We start from the raw sequence: 20,684 nt of genomic DNA, 5'->3' as shown, positions 1-20,684 counted from the left end.
GATGAATAGGAATTATATGATGATTACAATGATGGAAATTTAATAACTAATTAGAAAAAAAATAATTGTTTGAGAGAAACAAGTAAGAAGAATTTGCCGTCCATTTCACATTTTTAGGCTTTGTTGCTTTTTAGACATTGTTGAATATGATACCCTTGTCTGTGCATTTCAAGTTGGAAAAAAAAGACAGGCCCAAATGAACAAAACAAAGGTTGTAGTGCAGAGGATTCAGTTTATTGAAGTCAAAGTTAACAACTTAAAGTTTACAATCTGTATTTTTTTGTAATATATATTCATATATATGAAACCAAAAAAGGCTACTTTAGGAAGAATAAATGTAATTTTCTTTCTTTTGTAATATCATCTTTAGTCAGTTTAATTTACAGAATAACAGTAAGCTAATATTATCCTTGAAAAAGAGCAATATGTTCCTTTTTTAATGTCGCAGTGCAACTTACATCTTACACACCTGTGCAATGTACCATGAGGTGTACACCCCTGAAAGAACACACAGTGGAATCTCCCTTTTCAGCCTGTTTCAGCAGGTCTGCACACACACACACACACACACACACACACACACACACGCACACACACACACGCACACGCAATCTGGGAGGGATAACACAGTCTGTGCCTACAAATCATAACACTGTTCTTCTACAGTTAATGTTCAGTAGAGCTGTGGATGAAGAAAAGAGAACAGACATGAGAGAGGTCTGCAGATTAAAACTGTATTGGAAGTATTCCACAGCCGTTTGTGTGTGCGTCGAAGTGTGTAGGAACGCTCATCTAGTCAGTCCACCATTGCCAAAGAGGGGTTTGGGAGGCACAGGGAAAGTGCTTGCATCGTTTAGTTTCTTTGTGGTACTCGCAAATTAACCATTCAAAAAAACATGAGCTGTAGACTGGGGTGTGTTGGATATTTCACAACAGTGTGACGTGATGAGAAACCTGAACCTACACTCAAAGAATGACTGGAAAATATGAATGTGAAGTAAAGATCAAGTGGTGGATGCAGCAGGTGCTACACATCTTGCAGAGTCTTTGACACCGGGGGGCGCCCTTGAGTACTTGGCCTGATGTTGGAGATGAATTGATTCATCAGTTTCACAGAATGTCTTTAAAGTTTTAAACCACCGGGTATTAACCATATGCATGAAGGGAGGGTCAAACAGATACCTGAAATCTTTGGGCATGTGTCAATCTCTATGTGAACAAAGACAAATGGTTAGCTCCTTATAGGACTCTAAAGGAGGCATCACATCAAACCCAGAGCAGCAAAATTGCCCCCCATGTTTGTTGTACAGTACGTGTCTTAAAACACTATAAAATGAAAAAAAAAATTCCGAACATATAAATAGAAAGTCATTCTTCAACAGTGCTTTTGCATGTTTCATGCGCTACAAGTCTAATTATCTTGCAATCATGGGAGGAATAAAAAGAAAAGAAAAAAAAGATCCACAACATTTTACCCTGTCCAATTAAATCAGTCCCAGGCCTTATTTCTCATGCAACACATCACCAGGAGAACGTCTATGAAGCCATAAATCAGTAAAAACTGTCACTCCATTTGATGGCAGCCGTTTACCTCCTACTTGTTCAACTGCATCTACGGAGTGAAGAGGGGACACTGCAAAACCTTGGCATAGAATACATCATACTTTACATTATATCTATGACACAAAACGTAAATAGATTTATATAGTCTTCTATGTTTAAATATATTTGTTGACTGTACACAAATCTTTATAAAATGAGACGGCAAATGCTTTTACCTGATATTTTGAACAGCAATGGTAAAGAGGCCGATGAGACATAGACCCTGTGATGCAGCCAATGAGATATAGAGATATAGAAAGTGCATTCTTTGTAGTGAGTGACTCCTTTGAAAAGAACTCTCTAGCTCTTGCATTTGCTGTTAAGAAAACAAAGAAAGAAACAAAACAAAAATAGTTTTGCACCCACGCAAATACATACTCTATCTTCCCTCCGCTACCTCTAAAAGCATATCACAGTGGTAGTGGAACGCAAACATTTACATCAGTATACATGGAAGTATACACATATACACAAGTCTTTGATGGCAAGAGAGAAAGAGGAGAAACTAATGAAGAGAGTGAGATAGGGAAATCATTTTGGGATTATACTATAAGAGGAGCCTCCTTCTGCAGATATAATGATGGTTCACAGTTTGGAATAGTGTGCATCTACTGCACACAATGGTTGCTCAATGCTTGTGACGGCTGTGTGCACTGGCTCCCGAAGGAACAGCTAAAACCAGCATTGATGGCTACCATACAAAAGTCCTTGTTATCTCCACACGGCAGCATCAGATCAGCCTGGAATAACAGTGAGGTCCCTGTAACTCAAAGAGATATGCAGTGAGGGGACAAACACAGAAGAGAAAGGGGGAGGACTGGTGGCTCTGGGTGCGAAGTTCAACAGTACAAAAGTACAGTGCTATGGTGAAAAGGATTCTCCTCTGTATTGCTGCTACATAGCTCCCCCTGCCCCCGAAAATCAACCAGGAAAATAGCAAAACCAAGTGTATACAAAGGACATGTAACATGTTAAAAAGTCTACTTTTTTCCATTTTGCTTGACAAGCGTGTGGAGTTTCTGCTGAGTTCAATAGACAAAGGAAGATTAATGCTTTCTGTTCAGGCATGCAATAGGCACCCTGCGGGGTCCTCAGGATTATCAAAAGTTCATACACGCAGCAGTCTGCTCCCTCTATATTTACACATCTTACAACGGGTTTTTTTGAGTGCATCCTCAGAGTTGTGATGTAAAGCTGTGTTTGTGTGTGTGTGCATGTGTGTGTGTGTTTGTGTGTGAATGTTTATGTATCTGTGTGTAATCGTGGGTGTCAATTAGTCACACAGTCACACATGTGTCTCAATGAAGGAGTGTGTGTGGGTCATGAGAGGAGCGGCCAGTGGGGAGAGGTCATCCTGTCCGTTGGTGCCAGGGCTAAGCTGGCAGATGTCAGAGTAGAGCTCACTGTGCCACTGCTTCCACTCTCTGAAGGTCTGGGAGCAGAGGCCAGGGTCCTCCAGGAGGGCACAGATGACAGCTAGCTCTGACTCTTTGGCCTGGTGGAACAGAGACATAATGCATCATCACCACACTGAATCCTTATTTCTTCCTTTGACTAAATCTCTTTGTGCTACCTTCAAGGTGCTGCGGAGCGCTCTGACCCGGTGCAGTCTGTCATTGAGCAGGGGGTCCCTGGATCTCAAAGTAAAGCCCCGTCGAAGATCTTGCCTGCTACAGGGTCTTGGGTCTCCGAGGGCTGTGACATTGGCTTGCTCCAGTGCCCTGTATAGCTGCTCCAACCCATCCAGCAGCTCTGGCTCTCGCCCCTCAGACACTCGCCGCTCCCGTCCTTCTGACACCCTCCTCTCTCTGCTCTCAACTCTCAACTCCCGCAAGTCTTTAGATGGCCGGGGGAGAAGTCAGTCAACACTCATTTGCACATAAATTTCAGATATAAAACACTGTTTCCAGCCACCCGGCAGAACTTTATGCTTAAGTGTAATTTTTAGATTAAAACACTCAGGGGCTCATAGTGTTGTAGCCTTCCTGACTAGGTCTTTAGAAATATCAACACCACGACCACGACCACTACGCACACCTTCACGTTTATGCTCCTTCTTGAATGACACTTTATTCAGAACAAATTCATGTCCATTTTTGCAAAAATTGATATTGATATAAATGATATTAAAAACTATGTTACAAATCTTTGGTTTCGGTTATGAGCTCCTTGGAATTTTCTCCTCCTCTAAACAGATTCATAACGTGAAAATTTCATCCACCTTACCAAAATGTGGTTTTACTTAATTTGTCTTTTCAAATCTTTAAGTTTCATACTTCAGCCTTTTTCTAGGGCTGGGTATTGGCAAGGATCTCAAAGTATGATACATATCATACTACAATTCCATCATAATATATTGAGATATGATACGGTACATAATGCAATACTGTAAATCATTTACTAAAAATTCAAAAATAGAGCAGAAAATAAAACTTGCTGTGTACAGCCGGGGTAGTCTAGTATAGTGAACATCACATGACATAGATAACTAAACTGATATGTCATTCAAAATTTCCATTCCACCTCACACAGAATCCTGGCCACCCTATTGGCCGCTCTGGCCTGATCCCGACCCAATGCAACTACCGCATCACAGATGTCACTACTTCTCAGCGTGCAGAACCTTTCCTACACTGCAATGGCACTACCAGACAAGTTAGATGCGTGCACATCCTGTGTACACTTCCTTTTTTTGTTTTTTTTTTGTGCGACAAAGATACTTTGGGCTGGTCCAGAGAGCTGGAGACAGGACTTCAACAATTATATTGTACTTTCCCCCCCCCCACTCATAGCAGTTTTACAACATAAAAGAAAGTACAAATCTGAGATTCACTTTTCAGGTATTTAAATTTGGTGCTCAATGAAAACTTGTCTTTTAATACATGACAGTACTGAAACAGTTAGGCTGATGCCATAAAAGTATCAACCTTTGTTATCCAGCCCTCCCTCTGATTAAGCTTTGCTGCCCTTTAATAGAAATAAGTGCTGCACAATTTGGTGGAAAAATCATATTGCCATTTTTGTATACAATATTCTCTTATGATGATTTGTATCATTAGTATACTTGGATTGTTATCAAGACAAATGCATACAAATTACTACTCACAAACATATCAACTTATACGAGCATGAAAAGCAAAAAGGGCGATCTAAATAACAATGTTTTACTAAAATAAATAAATAGCAATAATAAAAATATCTTTGACAGAAGTAAATCAATTTCTGAAAAAAATTGTGAGGAATGCTCAAAATATGATTCCATCCATCCATCCATTTTCTTGGGCTTACTCTGTTAAGGGTCACAGGGGGCTGGAGCCTACGCCAAAGTATTTTTTCTCCCATTCAAATAACTGCACAGGCTGACATTGCAATTGCAATTTGGTCATTCATGTTATCAGTCAACACTGATAAATCATAGTTTTTACTTGTAAAATGAGTTGAATGAATCAAAGGAGAACGGTTGATCTGTCAATGTAAGGTTTCATACAAGAAAAGTTTGCTAGGTTGTCATGGTATTTTACATGCTCAAATTTGCATTTTCTTTTCAGCTATTTAAGTACTTCCTGTACTTGTTAACTAATATCGGCAAAAAAAAAAACCCAAAACTGCTGGTTTCAAATACTTATAATTTTGAAATGACTGAATGCTTCCTCTTTCACTCCTATAAAAATAATATTGCAACCTAATAAATTCATCTCCCCATCCTAAATCAAGCCTGGTAATCATCCCTGGGAAATGAATTTGCTGTAAAATGCAGTCAACTAGACAGTGACAGTGAGTTTAATGTTCTTACCTTCCTCACCCTCGTGCATATCAGCTACCAGGCACTCTGCCTCCTCATCTTCGCTCCTCTCCTCCATATGAGCTGAGGTGTGGAGTAGCTTTCCTAGCATTGGGTCCCTGTTCCTGGGCAGACTCTGGCTGCGCTGTTTGTGGGAGCGTCGGTGTGTGTGACTGTGTGTGTGTGAACCTCTTTCCAGAGGGAAAGGCCCGTCCCGTTCCCTGTCCCTCTCTGCAGCATGGTGTCTCCGCACAGGCAGAGTGGCCTGCCTGCGTCTCTCCGGGGACATGCCCTGCCTGCCCAGTCCTCCATAAAGCCCTATCTCTCCAGCCATGCTCCCCATTATGCCACCGTAATCACTATCTCCTGGTGCTGTCTGAAGGAAGTGCAACCCTGCACTGGTCAGAGGGGTCTCAATCAGGTCCTGCCAGGAGCGCCGCTCACGATGGGAGGAGCGGCAACCAGAAGAGTGTGTACTGGTGCTACCCGTGCCTGTGCCCATGCCCATTCCTTCTCCGCGCTGATCCTCGGCTGAGGAGTGGGAGTGTGTGGACTCACTGGAGAAATGTCGGCCATGCTTCGGCTCTGGGAAGGGGCTAGAAGAATTGACCTGTGGAGGTAGAGGGGAGGTGGAAGAGACCATCTGTGGAGGGATGGGGGAGGTGGAGGCACTCATTGGTGGAGGGAGCGGGGATGGAGTGGAGCGCATGAGGCTCATGGAGCTGACTGAGCGAGGCAACTGGTCATAACTGTGGAGGAGGTTAGCCTGAAGGGTTAATGGGGTGGGTGTGTTTTGTATGGAGAGGGAAAGCATGAATATATTAAAGTCGACAGAGATAGGAACATGTGTGTTGCAAACAAGGAGGGTATAAAGAGAAGGAGGAGGTGTGTAAGGAGGGAGAGACAGAAGGAAGGACAGGAAAGAGTGAAAAGAGACCAAAGGATATAAGTAAAAAAGCTATGAGATGGACGATGATTTACAATGACAGCTCCAAGAATTATTGGCATGACTGATGCATGGCTCAGCTTTACATGTCTGAACATTTGTCGCCATCTACTGGCCAGATAGTGAACACACGCTGGGAGCAGAGCACAGAACTGATGGTCTTGGCTGCTCTGTGAAGCAGATAGTGTCACAATGATGTTTTATTAATGCTGAGAGCTCAAGCCTGTGTAACTCTGAAAATTGTGCAGCTTTTAGGAGTAAAATATTCCATCAGAGTGAAACACTGCAAAGAAACGTTTGTGTTTGTGAAAATGGGTGTGTTCTTGCACTCACTGATGGTGTGCGATGGTAAGTGTCACAGAGAGATGAAGGTCCCTCCTGCTTGAGTGTCATAGAGCCATCCACTTCATCTTGATCACTCTCACTCCAGTAGTCTGATGTTTTGATACAACAAGACGCACAAACAAAGCCGACCAATTCACACATGATTGTTAATAATACGTAAAGGAAAAAGACTTGATTTGCAGCCGAAACCGATCTAGCTCACCTTCATCAGGGCGTGGCACTTTGTCATCTGGGGTGTAACCAATAGCTGCCAACCCAAGCCGGTTCATCCACCTATTGGGTCCAAGGAAAGGCAACAGAGGATATGATAAGAATAAGAGAGGGGGAGAGAAAATGATGGGTTATACCAGGTAAATGGCAGGTGATGAATAAAAAACTTTCACTAAATAATTAAAGTGGTGTCTCCTGACAGTTGAGATAGCCAGCACCATCCCTCCCGACGAGGAGACAAAAGCACTGAGATAATTAGAAAGAAGAATGCAAAAAGAGAACTGATGGCATTGTTTCTCTACATCCATATAATTTGTGTCCTCAACCAGTCTCTGTCTGTCTGTCTGTCACCACTGCAGATTTGTCCCGTGCTGCTCTGCAGACATCTAATAATAAGGCTGCTCCTAAGAATAGAAGGAAAAGCAGGGAACTGTTTATATGAGGAATGGCATCCTAGAACTTGCACATACCAAAAATAAAATGCACTTAACTTTAGCATGGGTAACACCAATTAACAGGTAATATGGCTCTTATAAGTTTTTTTAACAAATGTTTATGTGTTATTATGTCAATACAGCTGTTCATAATAGCATATTGAACATTTTTTAGAATGAAACATTGAAGTATAACCTAAATAATATGTATTTGTTAAGCTTTAAACGTATTAAACATTTATTAGCAGTCAATTATGTACTTAACACTCACAAACTAATCATTTTTGCGGCTGCTGGATCAGAAGTAAGAGCAATGTCTTCATAAGGTTAGAAATTTATTTACTATGCACTATTAAGTGCGAGGTGCTAACTGTTGCCTATGAGTTAATGCTTATTACAAGCAGTTTTATATAAAATGTAATAAAAAATGATTAAACATTCATTTATTGTGTAAAACGTTTTGTCTTTAATATTAACCTTATTTTCAGTCAAGTTTGCATTACGATTTTTCTCATCTGCATCTGAAATGCTGTATTTATGTTCGCACTGTCACATGTTCATCTCCAAAGGCATCACATAGTTGGTTAATGAGTCTCCTCCAATTATCTCCCTATGTCATTGAGGAGAGGTGTGGATAATTAGAGCTCATCAGCTCTTCAGCAAACATCACCACGGTATAATTTTCTCTCTCACACACACACACACACAAACACACACACACACTCACACAAACACACGGTGCTACATTTAAAAACAGAGGGCCAGGTTCATGCCTTATTCATGGACAGTGTGTTGGTGAATATTTTAACTGCGTCAACTTGGTTTACTCGTTTCAAATATTCATGAGAAGACACATCACGTCCCCTGCATCTAACTATTGTCCACTTTAAATGAAGCCACACACACAAACACACACTTACCTATTCATTTCCTCAAGACAATCTGTGGCAAAGAAGAAGCTCTTAATTTTGGGATGACAGGCTTTGAAGGCACTGCAGGCAGCGAGAGAGATGAAGACTGATTAGTGGGGTTTGTGTGTGTGTGTGCGTGTGTGTGTGTGTGTGTGTGTGTGTGTGTGTGTGTGTGTGTGTGTGTGTATCCATGTTGTATTGGTGAGTGCAAATGTGCTTGATTAATAATTTCAGCACTCACAATTTCCGTCTGCACTCTATGGCTCGGTCGATTCTGAACTCAGGGAGGCTGATGAAGCCTTCAGCCTTCTCATCCTGCAGGCAGAGACAGATGGAGAGTGGTGGTACATTGTCAACACACATGACAAACTGTCAGGCAAACTGATAGAACCATTTTATTTGGGGTGGTAGGGTTCTAGTCGAGTGTAGGAAATCAATGCAATGGCTGGTATACTCTCTCCACTGATCATCAAGAGATGAGTTAAACACACACACAAATATATCTATATCTATATATATCTATATATATAGATAGATAGATAGATAGATAGATAGACAGACAGACAGACAGACAGACAGATAGATAGATAGACAGACAGACAGACAGATAGATAGATAGATAGACGGATAGATAGATAGATAGATAGATGGATAGATAGATAGATAGATAGATAGATAGATAGATAGATAGATAGATGATAGATAGATAGATAGATAGATAGATAGATAGATAGATAGATGATAGATAGATAGATAGATAAATAGATAGATAGATAGATAGATAGATGATAGATAGATAGATAGATAGATAGATAGATAGATATAGATAGATAGATAGATGATAGATAGATAGATAGATAGATAGATAGATGATAGATGATAGATAGATAGATAGATAGATAGATAGATAGATAGATAGATAGATATATAGATAGATAGATAGATAGATAGATATAATTTCCTCTGTATATGGATGTCTTAGTACTAAAATTTTCTACAAAAAAACTTGAAAGATTTTTTTCCCCCTAAAAACAAAAAAATAAAACCTCCAGGATTTTTTAAATGGCTCTTGATTTGGTGTGGGACAAAATGTAACAATACAGCACAAAGATTCTCCCTGCGATACAACAGAGATTTTTCAAACAAAACAACCGTTTTTATGAAAAGATTTACCTGTTTCCATTTTGCTCACTTGGCACTTTATCATACAGCATGCATGTCAACATAGGCACAAAAATGAGAGACGATACAGGCTGCAGTACTTAGTTTCATCTCAAAGTATGTGAAACTGATAGGACAAGGCAGTTTATAAATATACGGTTCCAACTTTTTGATTGTGAAGCCATAATTTGTTCTTTCTTCATTTACACAGATAGCTACGACATGCAACAATAGTGTAGAATCCCCAAGTGACACTCCTCAATCAATCTAACACTTCTTAAACTATAACTCATCTGCATTTTTCATTAAACATGTTATCTGATGCCTTTATGTTTCAGATTTCCTCTTTATCACATATTTTCTATCAAGTATTGATTGAATATTTTACTGAAAGAAACTGAGTATGGCGGCGGCGGTTAGCACTGTCGCCTCACAGCAAGAAGGTTCCAGGTTTGAGTCCCGGCTCCATCACGGGATCTTTCTGTGTGAGTCTCCATGTTCTCCCTGTTCCTGTGTGGGTTCTCTCTGGTACTCCAGCTTCCTCCCACAGTCCAAAGACATCAAGAGGGGACGAGGCTGATTGATACTCTAAATTGACCGTAGGTGTGACTGTGAGTGTGAATGGTTGTCTGTCTCTGTGTGTTGGCCCTGTGATGGACTGGTGACCTGTCCAGGGTGAACCCTGCCTCTCACCCCAAAGCCACTGGGATAGGCTCCAGCCCCCTCGCGACCCTTAACGGATAAGTAGTAGAAGAAAATGGACGGACGGATGGATGGATGGAAATTGTGTATAATCAGAAAATGTGGATATTGTCTCTTAATTGTTCAACATTAGTTTTGATACAAAGATACAAAACTGAATTGAGATAGAAATAGGGAGGAAATTACAGCAAGTTTGGAGTTCAACTGTGACAAAGTGCATGCTGATATCTGAAGGGCTTACGTTCTGATTGGTGTACCAGTAGAGGCATGACTCTTTCAGGATAAACCAGTACTTCCTCCACTTCTGTGTAAAATAGCCTTTAGCATCCTTCTTCTTCCAGAGCCAGCCCTCACAGTCACCATGGCCAAGGTCCTTACAGGAGATTCTCCTTCGACTGGCACTCGTGAGGGAACCTGTGGTGAGAGGACAGACTTGTGTCAGATGTCAATCATTATAGAAGGGATCCCTGGGCTTTAAAGTTGGAAGAGGATAAATCCAAATGTATCACACACTACGGAGTGAGCCCAATAATATTAATACATGGCTGACAAAATGGTAGAAAGATTAAAAATGTTGAGAAAAATAAGTAAAAAACAAAACAAAACAAAACAAAAAAACCACAAACAGCAGGTATTACCAAGTATACCAAGGCAGTGTGTGATGTAAAACAGAGTATTGGGACCAGTAATGAGGAGAAAAAAAGAGAGGCGAAGGATTTGTTTTTCATTCACACGTGAACTTATGCACTTTCATGCAGTTAAAGACAAAAAAGTTGCAATGTGAGAAAAGCTGACGTGAGATAAAAGACAAAATGTCGAGAGTAAAGTCAAGATATTTTTCTTCCATGATGCATTTAGTGAAACAATTCAAAATGTCAAGAAAAAAAACCCAGACGGCAACAATATATTGAAGTTAAGAAATCCTGGGAAACAACAAACTCTTTCTTTTGGAGGGAAATTTCCGATGATGATCCGAACACGTTTCAAAATGCAGATTATCCAGTCAAACTACGACAAAGAGATTATTGCAAATTGTTGGTATATTTGTGGAGAAAGTAATGCAGTAATGAAAGTAATAATATGGGTATGATTTAGATACACATTTCATTTTCATACTCAATTTTAAAACAGTCCTGGTAAGGGAGGAAATGGATGATATACTTTGATAAAATCTTTTCGTAACACTAAAAGTTTACTTTTAGGGAAATCCCTTCATATCGCACTCATCAGACGAACACCGTTATATCATATGAAGGACATCTGCTGTCAGGTAGGTCACTGGGAAGTGGATTTAAAAAAGAAATAGCCCACAAATTAAGATATGGAGGAAATAGTTTTAAAAAATCTATTTCATGGAAAGAATACAATTTACAATATTTGGGTACCCTGAAAGGGTCTACACCCGTCCACCGACCCTCCAAGTGACCCGCGTTGTCTCCGGTTTCCCGCGATATGACCTGTTGATGGAGATCTAACTTCCTGTCGCATTCTGATTTTGTCACTGTGCCGCCTTTCAGGCTGTCATTGTGGAAGAAAAACAACATCAACATAGGGCTGGGGTGCGAGAGCGGCTCACTCATCTCTCAATAAAGTTTTGGCCTCTGCCAATTAGATCAGTCTTCCTGTTGATGTCCCCGAGACTCTGTTTCACTCCTTTTTTCCCAAACAATTTATGTGTGTATGATCTTAAGCCAGTTCATCTATGCTTGGGATCTCCCACCAACACTAACGTGAACTGTGCAAATGTGTTTCTAAACAACTTGCATCGCGATCTTCACATCTTTTTTATCGATCATGGCAGCGCACTGGCAAGATCGTGAAGTCCGCGAGCTGCTCGCCATCCGCGGTGAAGAGGAGATCAGGCGGCAAATCTCTAGAACCGTACGACACACGACGATTTATGGGAACATCACCGGCATTTTGAGACACGGCGAACTTTTTAGTGAAATGATGACGTTTTCAGCACGATGGCGTACGAGAGAGAGAAACACAGGCACGCAGCCCCCACAGCGGGAGGTCAGACCCGCGTCTGCTGGGAGCTTGAATGCGCCCTGATGCCGAGAAAACGCGGGTCCAAAAACCCGCTCTGTTTCAGTGCGAAAGGGGTACAAGGAATTAGGGTGAATTTTAATTACGATGGGAAAGAATCATACAGATTGAATAGGAAAAACAACAAGCATGTCTTTTTAGAGAACATCCAGGAGTTGTGGGTAAATGCTGACATGGGGAGATCTGTGTACTTGACCATTTGAACAGATGAAAATGTGTATGTATAAATCTTTGCATGTTTTTTGGGGGACGTCTTTGTTTTTTTCTGTCTTTTTCCTCTCATTTTTTATGTATAAACCCTTTATTTTCATGTATGCGCTTCGTTTTAACCACTTTTAAAAATCACTAAGAAATAGTATTTCAAAAAAAGTTGAAAGCAAGAAGATTTTTTTTCATTGCGCACTTCAAAAAAAAAGTGGAAATGTCAAGACAAATGTGGAATTATTAAGAATAAAGCGGGAGTGGAAAAAAGTCCACCGAAAGTAAAAAATACTATAACTATTAAACACTAATTCAGCATTTTTCTCACCCCATTCCATAATAACTGAAAAGAAAGAGCTTAGCTCTTTGACATGGGAAAACCCACCGAAAATTTTAGATGAATTTCATGTACTATTGGCTCAACTTGTAATTTTTATAAGGAAGCAAAATACAACAAAATTAGTGAAAACATGAACATGTCTGAGGTTGTTTTATTTTACTTCCTTTAAAAAGTTAATAGGTAGAGAAAAAAAATGTAATGTATCTAAAATGGTACAATGTGATTTGAACACAGATATCCAGTATAAAAGCACGACATTACAACACTACATTATAACCACTCAGCCACTGATGTCTGCTGTGGATAATATTGCTGAACTAATGCTTTTTTTTTTTCAACAGTTAGTGAATGTATCAGTACTACACATTTATTTTCGATCATTTCGTCTTTTTCTTGACATCTCGACTGGTTTATTGATGTGGGTGATGAAAAGAAATCTTCCTGGTGTCAGCTTTATACTTGACATTTCTTTTTTTTTTCTGAATATATGAACTTTCCTGAAGTAAACAATGAAAAAAAAAATCTTCCTGAGTTCAACTTTATTCTCAGCATTTTACCCTTTTTCCCAGACACTTTGAATTTTTTTCTCAAAGAGCATAATGAAAAAAACAAAACAAAAAAACCTTCTTCCACTCAATTTTTCCTTTTCACTGGCTAAAATACTCCTTTGGCTCATCCAGACACACACACACACACACACACACACACACACACACACACACACACACACACACACACACAGTCATCGTGCCAATCACAGCCCCTGAAGTCACACGCTACTTATAAATGGAATGATTTGACATATAGAGACAATGTGTCTACCTTTACTTCTCTTTTTGGTTTTTGTTCTTAGAGAGGTGTAATGGAAAGACTAGAGAGAAGAGAAGGGAAAAAAGGATGTTAGCTTATAACAAGAGAGAACAGCCGGTTAACATTGTGTGTTGGCCAGTTGCAGTCTTATCATTCGCACAGTGGAGAGGATTGGGACGTGTGCATACGTCATCAGAAAGGTGCGTCATAAAGTCGAACAGTTTTCCTTATCCGTGTCCTTATTCCTTCCTTGTTACATCAAGATGGAAAAAAAACAGTTTCCGTAGGCAGATAGGTTAGCTCATCTTTATTTACAGCATCTGCATTTAAAATGAAACTTAAACATCTGTCTGTAAAATATTAATATTTATTCAGGTTTCGAACCATAGCGTATACACACAGTAGGAAACATAAAAACTGAAAACTGTGCCTTTATAAGACTGTTTTGACATGAACATGTGGTGTTTCGGTGTGGGTTGGAAGATGCATAAAAGTTCCCAAAATGACGCATAAATCGTACACATTGGTGGGGTTTTTTTTGTTTTGTTTTTTGAGGATCATGTGATACAAATTTGGGACAATTAAAAGCCTATTTTCTCTCCATAAGTATTTTATAGCAAAATTCCTGCTTGAGAAAAAAAAAAATCATCTTTTATGAATTAGCTGTTGATTTTTGCCAGAAGTACTAATTTTTGCCTTCAAACATTACAGCAGTTGCTAAAACCCATGTTTGTGTTACATGTAATATTAAGATTATGTCTGCATATTAGCAACCAGGCTATTTCATCTCCTCAATATCGAACATAACCAGGCTTATGTGACAACAGTGGAAACTGTTAACAATTACACTGACACTTCTGAATAAAGCCGACTGGCTATTCTTTGGAATAATAAAGATGAATGAAATTCTGTTTATAGTCAGTCTGAGCCGACTCATTCATGCTACAACTCAGATGAAGCTTGGACAGATGACTGATGTAGCCTCCTGTATGACAGTGACCTTAATGTGGAAAGAAATTGACCTTGTTTGATTTTTAAACCGTAAATACTACAGTGCTTGATAGATCTAATTTCAGGTATCGCCTCTTGTCTAGCTGTTTATTCATTTGGTCACACTTAGCTCACCTTGATGTATAGCCACTGTGGTTGCTAGGTGATCGTTGATGTGCTGTTAAAAATTAAGTAAATCAAATGTGTGAGCGAGTATGCAGCTGGCTCTCACACCCTGGGCTCTTACCTTCCTCATGGAGGCCGCTCCTGAGCTTCCTGTGCCTGAGTACCTGAATACAGAAAGACACACAAGATTGAACGTAACCACAAACAACTATACTGATCTGTCCCACACATACTGTCTGACCGCGATCAACCACCAACTAACCTGTCTGTTGTGTCTGCTCGAAGTGTGTCTGCACCTCGCTGAATGATGGAGGAGAGAAAAAGACGTCATTAAAACATACACACATTCTTAAACATTTTTGTCTGTGTGTTGTTTTTTGGTAAATATTCTGTGGTTTAATGCATTTCCTCTCCCCGGAGAATAGAAAAAAGATGATGAACTGTGCAACAGAAGGTCAGATAGATATTTGAAATGGGTATACAGTATTTTGTCACGGCGGGGCAACCTTGCTTGAAAATGGTACAAGGTAAAGGACTGAGTGAGTGTGCATTGCCAGACCTGGCAAAGCTTCTGTCTTTTTTCCATGTTCAGGCTTATGCTGCACTTGGCTGATTTGATTGGTATCGACATTCGAATATGGTCTTGATTTTGTGAATATCTTTTAATCAGGTGTTACGGCAGAGGAAGTCTGTGTGCTGCTTTTGTCAATGACTGACAAGCCAACATTTATGCGTAATTCTCCAACTGAAATATTTTTGAACATTGCTATCATACACTTGAAAAGGGTTATATCTATGGTTTAGTTTATCTTACAAGAAGTATCAATTTCACATACATTTATTGTGCCATCACTGCTTGTACATGAATTAAAACTATATACAGTACAAGCTATTTAGGGAGTACTTACAGTACACTAATCACTAATCAAGGTAATAAAGATGACTAAGCATTGCAGAATTATTGAATCAAAGCATTTCCAATAATTTCTATTTCTGATAATATTCAAAAGTAAAAAAAAAAATGTATTCAGTGTAACAAGTACTGCATTATCATTGTATGACTCCACAGTGTACATTCCTGTAAATAAAATGTACTAAAATGTGTTTAATTTACCTAAATAAGCTATAATGTGGTGAATACAGTCTGTTACTATTAACCTGTGAATTAGATTTTTCAACAAATGTTTGTTTTGTATGTATCTTACTATGCAATCTGCAAGTATATGTAGACATTTGTGCCAGATGTAATAAAATGTCCTCAAGATGGTCCTGAGAAATCACATTCATGTGAGGTCACGGCAACTTTGAACTTTGACCAATCTTTTCAGTGCATTCCTGAGTCTAAAGGGATGTTTGTGCCAAATTGATATATATAAAAAAGAAACTAGAAAAACAAAGCTGTCAAGGCGTTTTTGAAATATCATGTTGTCTAGAATGGGATAAAACACAAAAAAAAGCACAATTACTCCAACCAGAATGCCAGGCCAATAGGTGGTGATGAGCAATAAGTCAAATACCATAGAGGAACCCTCTAATCATGGGCAGTGAGCCGTTTTCCCTCAGGAGTGGTGACTCAAAAAACAAAGTAAACAGACAGAAAGAGGACGTTATGGCGAGCAAAAAAGCAAAAAAGATTTGTTTGTGTGGACCGATGGCAAGGTGGAGTTGATGCTAAACTACACGTGACATGAAAGCCCAAGAAAATATTGAATGGGAATCATGTTATATGAAATATGCAGACATCTTGGTGGAGTTTCAGGAACAGTATCCTGACAAAGAAGAGGCTATTAAAGTTTGAAAGAGTCTCCTCATTCAAAGGACTCATTGCACAAGGTACCAATATCGACCAAGCTCAAGATGCAATGAGCCAGCAACACTGTTACATCACCGTGTCCACACCTGCTTTGTTTAACATGTTTACACAGCTCCACTGAAATGGATATAAATCTTCCCTTTTATCCATTTTCAAAAATCTCTAAATGTGTTGCCAAAAACACTTTGTGTGGATGAGAGGACAGAACATACAAAAAAGTGTGCGTTCAGAAAATACCCATAAACATGTAGCAAGGACGTTAGATCCTGGGATACCGCTTATCTTCTGAGTTTATTTTAGATAGTTCAAAAGCCTTTTGGGGGATTTAGGACAGGGGTTCAGCCTCACAAATTGTAGCTCTTTAGATATACTGTGGAATACAAAACACAACAATACAGATCGACTCAATCTTGATTTAGTAAGTTCACACTTAGTGTGATTTGACAAAATGTTGCAGTATTAATGAAAAGACACATACAGTATACCCAGAGGCTGCAGGAGAGGAAACAAGTGGATGGTACAGTATGTGCCACTGAATGAGTCACCACCATGAAATATACACAGCCGCTGTGAGGGTGAGACAGGGCTACTGTGAGCTGTCCTCTCAGAGTGTGTACCACTGTGTGTTTGCATGTATTGTGTTTTAAGCACAGTCCCACTTGTAATTGGTGATGCCTGGTCATACACCTGCTCACCTACAAGGATTTGTGGGCAAATGTGTGTTTGTCCAGAATAAACTCCTTTTCAGAATCAGGCATGTCTGAGGAGACGGGGATATTAGGATGAATTAGGATGAGTCGTGAGACAGCACACAGATGTACTCCTTTGAGCGAGTCTGTGTTTGCGTGAAAAAAAGCAAACCTGTGCGTGTGTGTGTGTGTGTGTGTATGCACAGCATAAAACAAATGTCAAGAGCCTCGTGTGAAAGTGTCCCTGTCATTCCCATAATATATAAAGCTGGCAGTTACTTAACAACAGCGATCAACCTCACCCTCCTTCTCTATGCCCGACATGCACACACAAACAATGAATGCGAAGCTGTGACCACCATATATGTATGCACGTCCACACACGCATACCCTCCAAAGAGTACAAACACAGACAGAAACTTTGAGATGAAGAAAGACTTGCAAGTGAGAGCAAAGACAACAGTGAGGATTTAAGCAATGAGGGGTCACTTATCACAAGCCAATAGTGCCTGCAAGGGGTTGGGGCTTGGCCACTCTTTAAGCTACAGCTGACCAAACTGAGCATTTGTATGTTGAGGAAAGGTGATTTAAGTGTCTTTGAATATGGCACGGGTGTTGGTGCCGGACTGGGCACCAACACCAACTGGATTTCTTCAGAAACTGCTGATCTATTGGCCTTTTCAAGCCAAACCATCCGTAGTGTTTATGGACAATGAGCAATGCTTTCACGTTGCTTTTGCAAAATTCACATCCTACTATCCAAATCTTGAGTAGAATGCCCCTTTATTGTCATTTTACAATATTGCAATGAGTTTGGAAAGGTAGAAATCAACTCATCATACCATCCATCCATCAATGTTAAGGGTCGGGTGGGGGGGGGGGGCTGAAGCCTATCCCAGCAGTTTTCAGGTGTGAGGCAGGGTGCACCCTGAACCGGTCACCAGTCCATTGCAGGGCCAACATATACAGACAGACAACCATTCACAGTCACAGACAGGCTGACAGTCAATTTAGAGTATCAATCAGCCTACAGTAGTCCCCTCTTGCATGTCTTTGGACTGTGGGAGGAAGCCGGAGTACCAGAGAGAACCCAAGCAGGAACAGGGAGAATATGCAGACTCCACACAGAAAGATCCCGTGTCCGTGCCGGGGCTTGAAACCCGAACCTTCTTGCTGCGAGGCCACAGTGATAACCACTGCACCACCGTGGCGGCCCTCATTATACCAAATAAGGTTATTTTGGAAAGCGTATTCAGATCAGAGGACAACGGTCAGACTGTTTAAAGCTGATACAAAGGTATAAGTAACTTAAATAACCATTCATTTTAACATACGTGTCGTCAAGGTATGCAGAAGAGCATCTCTGAAAACACCACATATTGCACCCTGGAGCATGGCTAAAGGAGCAGTACACCAAAACAGGTGCTCTGTGAGCTAAGAACAGGAAACTGAGGCTACAATTGTCACACACCAAAAGTGAACAACAGAATACTGAAAAAAGTTGCCTGGTCTGACAGGCCTTTATTTCTCCTGCGACATCTAGATGGTGGGGTCAGAATTTGGAGTAAACAACATGAACGCTGCCTTATGAATGGCTCAGGCTGTTGGTGGTTGTTAAATGGTGTGGGAGACACTTTGAGCCAACAGAGCATTTTTTTGAATGTAACAGCCTATGTGAGTATTATTGCTGACCATGTCCATCCTTTTATGACCCTTTATGGCTATCCTGGTTTCTTGAGTATGACAGTGGGTTCACTGTATTCAAATGGCAGATCTCTATCCTGACAGCACCTTTAAGATGTGGTGGAATGGGGGACTGACATCATGGATGTGCAGACAGAAAATCTGCAATAAACGTCTGATACGATCATGCCCATAGAAACCAAAATATCTGAGCAATGTTTCTAGCATCTTGTTGAATCTATGCCATGAAAAATTAAGGCAGTTTTGAAGGCAAAAGGGGATCCAACCCAGCACGAGCAAGGTCTACCAAATAAAGTGGCTGTGTGTCGCTTCTCGGACAGCTCTAGTGATCTTTAGCGATCTTGGGCAACTATTTCGACATGTCTTCAATAGTTTCTACATCGTGAAGAATCACTGGTAATGAGCTGCCAGTGTCACGCAAACATCTGTGAAGCAAAAAAATACTTCATTGGTTTTGGTCACCTTAAACAATTCAGAGCACAGCTTTCATGGTTGTCTTTAAAAAAAAAAATGTCATAAATACACAGAATATTACAATATCAACATGAGTTCTTTCATGAGTTAGATACAAGGTAGCAAAGCACGTGAATGCGCCTGGTTTTGTGTTTAAAATTATGTGAAGCTATACTCATTGAAGTATATGGAAATTAAAAATTTCAACCCTAGAGTGTCATCCCCCCCCCCTCTCTCTCTCATATCTATAAATAAATACATAAATAAATAAATAAATATATATATACTGTATATATATTACACACACACACACACACATACATATATATATATATATATATGTGTGTGTGTGTGTGTGTGTGTAATATATATATTGTATATACAGTATATATATATATATGTATATGTATATATATATATATATGTAGGCGCCGCGGTGGTGCAGCTGTTAGCACTGTCACCTCACAGCAAGAAGGTTCCGGGTTCCCATGCCTGCGTGATGTCCACAAAGACATCCACAAAGACATTAAGAGGGGACGAGGCTGATTGATACTCTAAATTGACTGTAGGTGTGACTGTGAGTGTGAATGGTTGTCTGTCTCTATGTGTTGGCCCTGCGATGGACTGGCAGCCTGACCAGGGTGAACCCCACCTCTCGCCCGAAAGCTGCTGGGGTAGGCTCCAGCCCCCCTCGACTCTGAACAGGATAAGCGGAAGAAAATGGATGGATACTGCCAAAAACCCTTGCCTATACGAAAATCCCAGGAGCATACAATTTGTGATAGAACTTTCTTATAAACAGTTGATTGACTGCTGTCTGGGAAATTGCCCCCGAAAAGCAAAACAGGATGCAAAAAACATGAATTGCTGGACTACAAATAGAATTTTTAAGACAGTGTACATACAGGTAATGCATCAGAGGGCTGGTCCAGACGCAGGGTGGAGGACAGCATGGATGGACTGATGGGAAAACTAGGGCTGCTGGGATTGCGACTCTTGCGCCGGGAGCGTCTAGTGGAATCCCGCCGGCTCTCTCTTCCCAGACCTTCAGGCTCCTCTTCGATCACGAGGATCTTGTCATCACTGAGGTAGCGCAACAGGGAGTTGTCGGAATCTGCAGGGGAGGAGGGGGTTAAGGGACAGAGCAGTTAGAGGACGGACTGGCTAAAGAGCACGGAAAGCCACAGAGGGAGGAGATAAGGCTGTAGAGTCAAGGGAAAACTCCAAAGAGGAAACAGATGAGGGTGAATAGACCCTTAAAGATAATAAAAAAGTAAAACAAATTGCCCCAAGCTTTGTTATCTAATATGGATCCACAGCTGGGGATATACTACTATCTGTTTGCAATGATTATGCTAATTTGCAGCAAAATCTTGTCAGTCACAGAAAATATTCTGTTGATGAAATATTCTGCTGT

General features: G+C 40.3%; 1 protein-coding gene across 3 annotated transcripts in view; it reads right to left on the bottom strand.

The window, feature by feature from the left end:
* Nucleotides 1–225: 225 nt before the first annotated feature.
* LOC147250775 (connector enhancer of kinase suppressor of ras 2) overlaps nucleotides 226–20,684 on the bottom strand; it is an 80,885-nt gene continuing 60,426 nt past the window's right edge. For 2 of the 3 annotated variants that reach the window (XM_086223038.1, XM_086223039.1), the window contains 12 exons: nucleotides 20,173–20,381; nucleotides 14,871–14,908; nucleotides 14,730–14,772; nucleotides 13,505–13,553; nucleotides 10,334–10,506; nucleotides 8,471–8,544; nucleotides 8,239–8,310; nucleotides 6,877–6,947; nucleotides 6,663–6,763; nucleotides 5,396–6,149; nucleotides 3,176–3,438; nucleotides 226–3,097 (listed from right to left, as the gene is read on the bottom strand). In XM_086223038.1, the coding sequence (XP_086079164.1) occupies nucleotides 2,888–3,097; nucleotides 3,176–3,438; nucleotides 5,396–6,149; nucleotides 6,663–6,763; nucleotides 6,877–6,947; nucleotides 8,239–8,310; nucleotides 8,471–8,544; nucleotides 10,334–10,506; nucleotides 13,505–13,553; nucleotides 14,730–14,772; nucleotides 14,871–14,908; nucleotides 20,173–20,381 (2,057 nt within the window). In that variant the 3' untranslated portion in view covers nucleotides 226–2,887. The remainder of the gene's footprint in view (nucleotides 3,098–3,175; nucleotides 3,439–5,395; nucleotides 6,150–6,662; nucleotides 6,764–6,876; nucleotides 6,948–8,238; nucleotides 8,311–8,470; nucleotides 8,545–10,333; nucleotides 10,507–13,504; nucleotides 13,554–14,729; nucleotides 14,773–14,870; nucleotides 14,909–20,172; nucleotides 20,382–20,684) is intronic. The other variant, XM_086223040.1, reaches the window with a different exon arrangement.

Source organism: Aulostomus chinensis, chromosome 13, assembly GCF_037954235.1.
Source record: "Aulostomus chinensis isolate RoL2024-O1b breed Wild chromosome 13, RoL_Achi_v1.0, whole genome shotgun sequence".
In the NCBI taxonomy this organism is placed as follows: domain Eukaryota; kingdom Metazoa; phylum Chordata; class Actinopteri; order Syngnathiformes; family Aulostomidae; genus Aulostomus; species Aulostomus chinensis.
The sequence above is the reverse complement of the archived record's forward strand: the minus strand, read 5'-3'. Positions and strand labels throughout refer to the sequence as shown.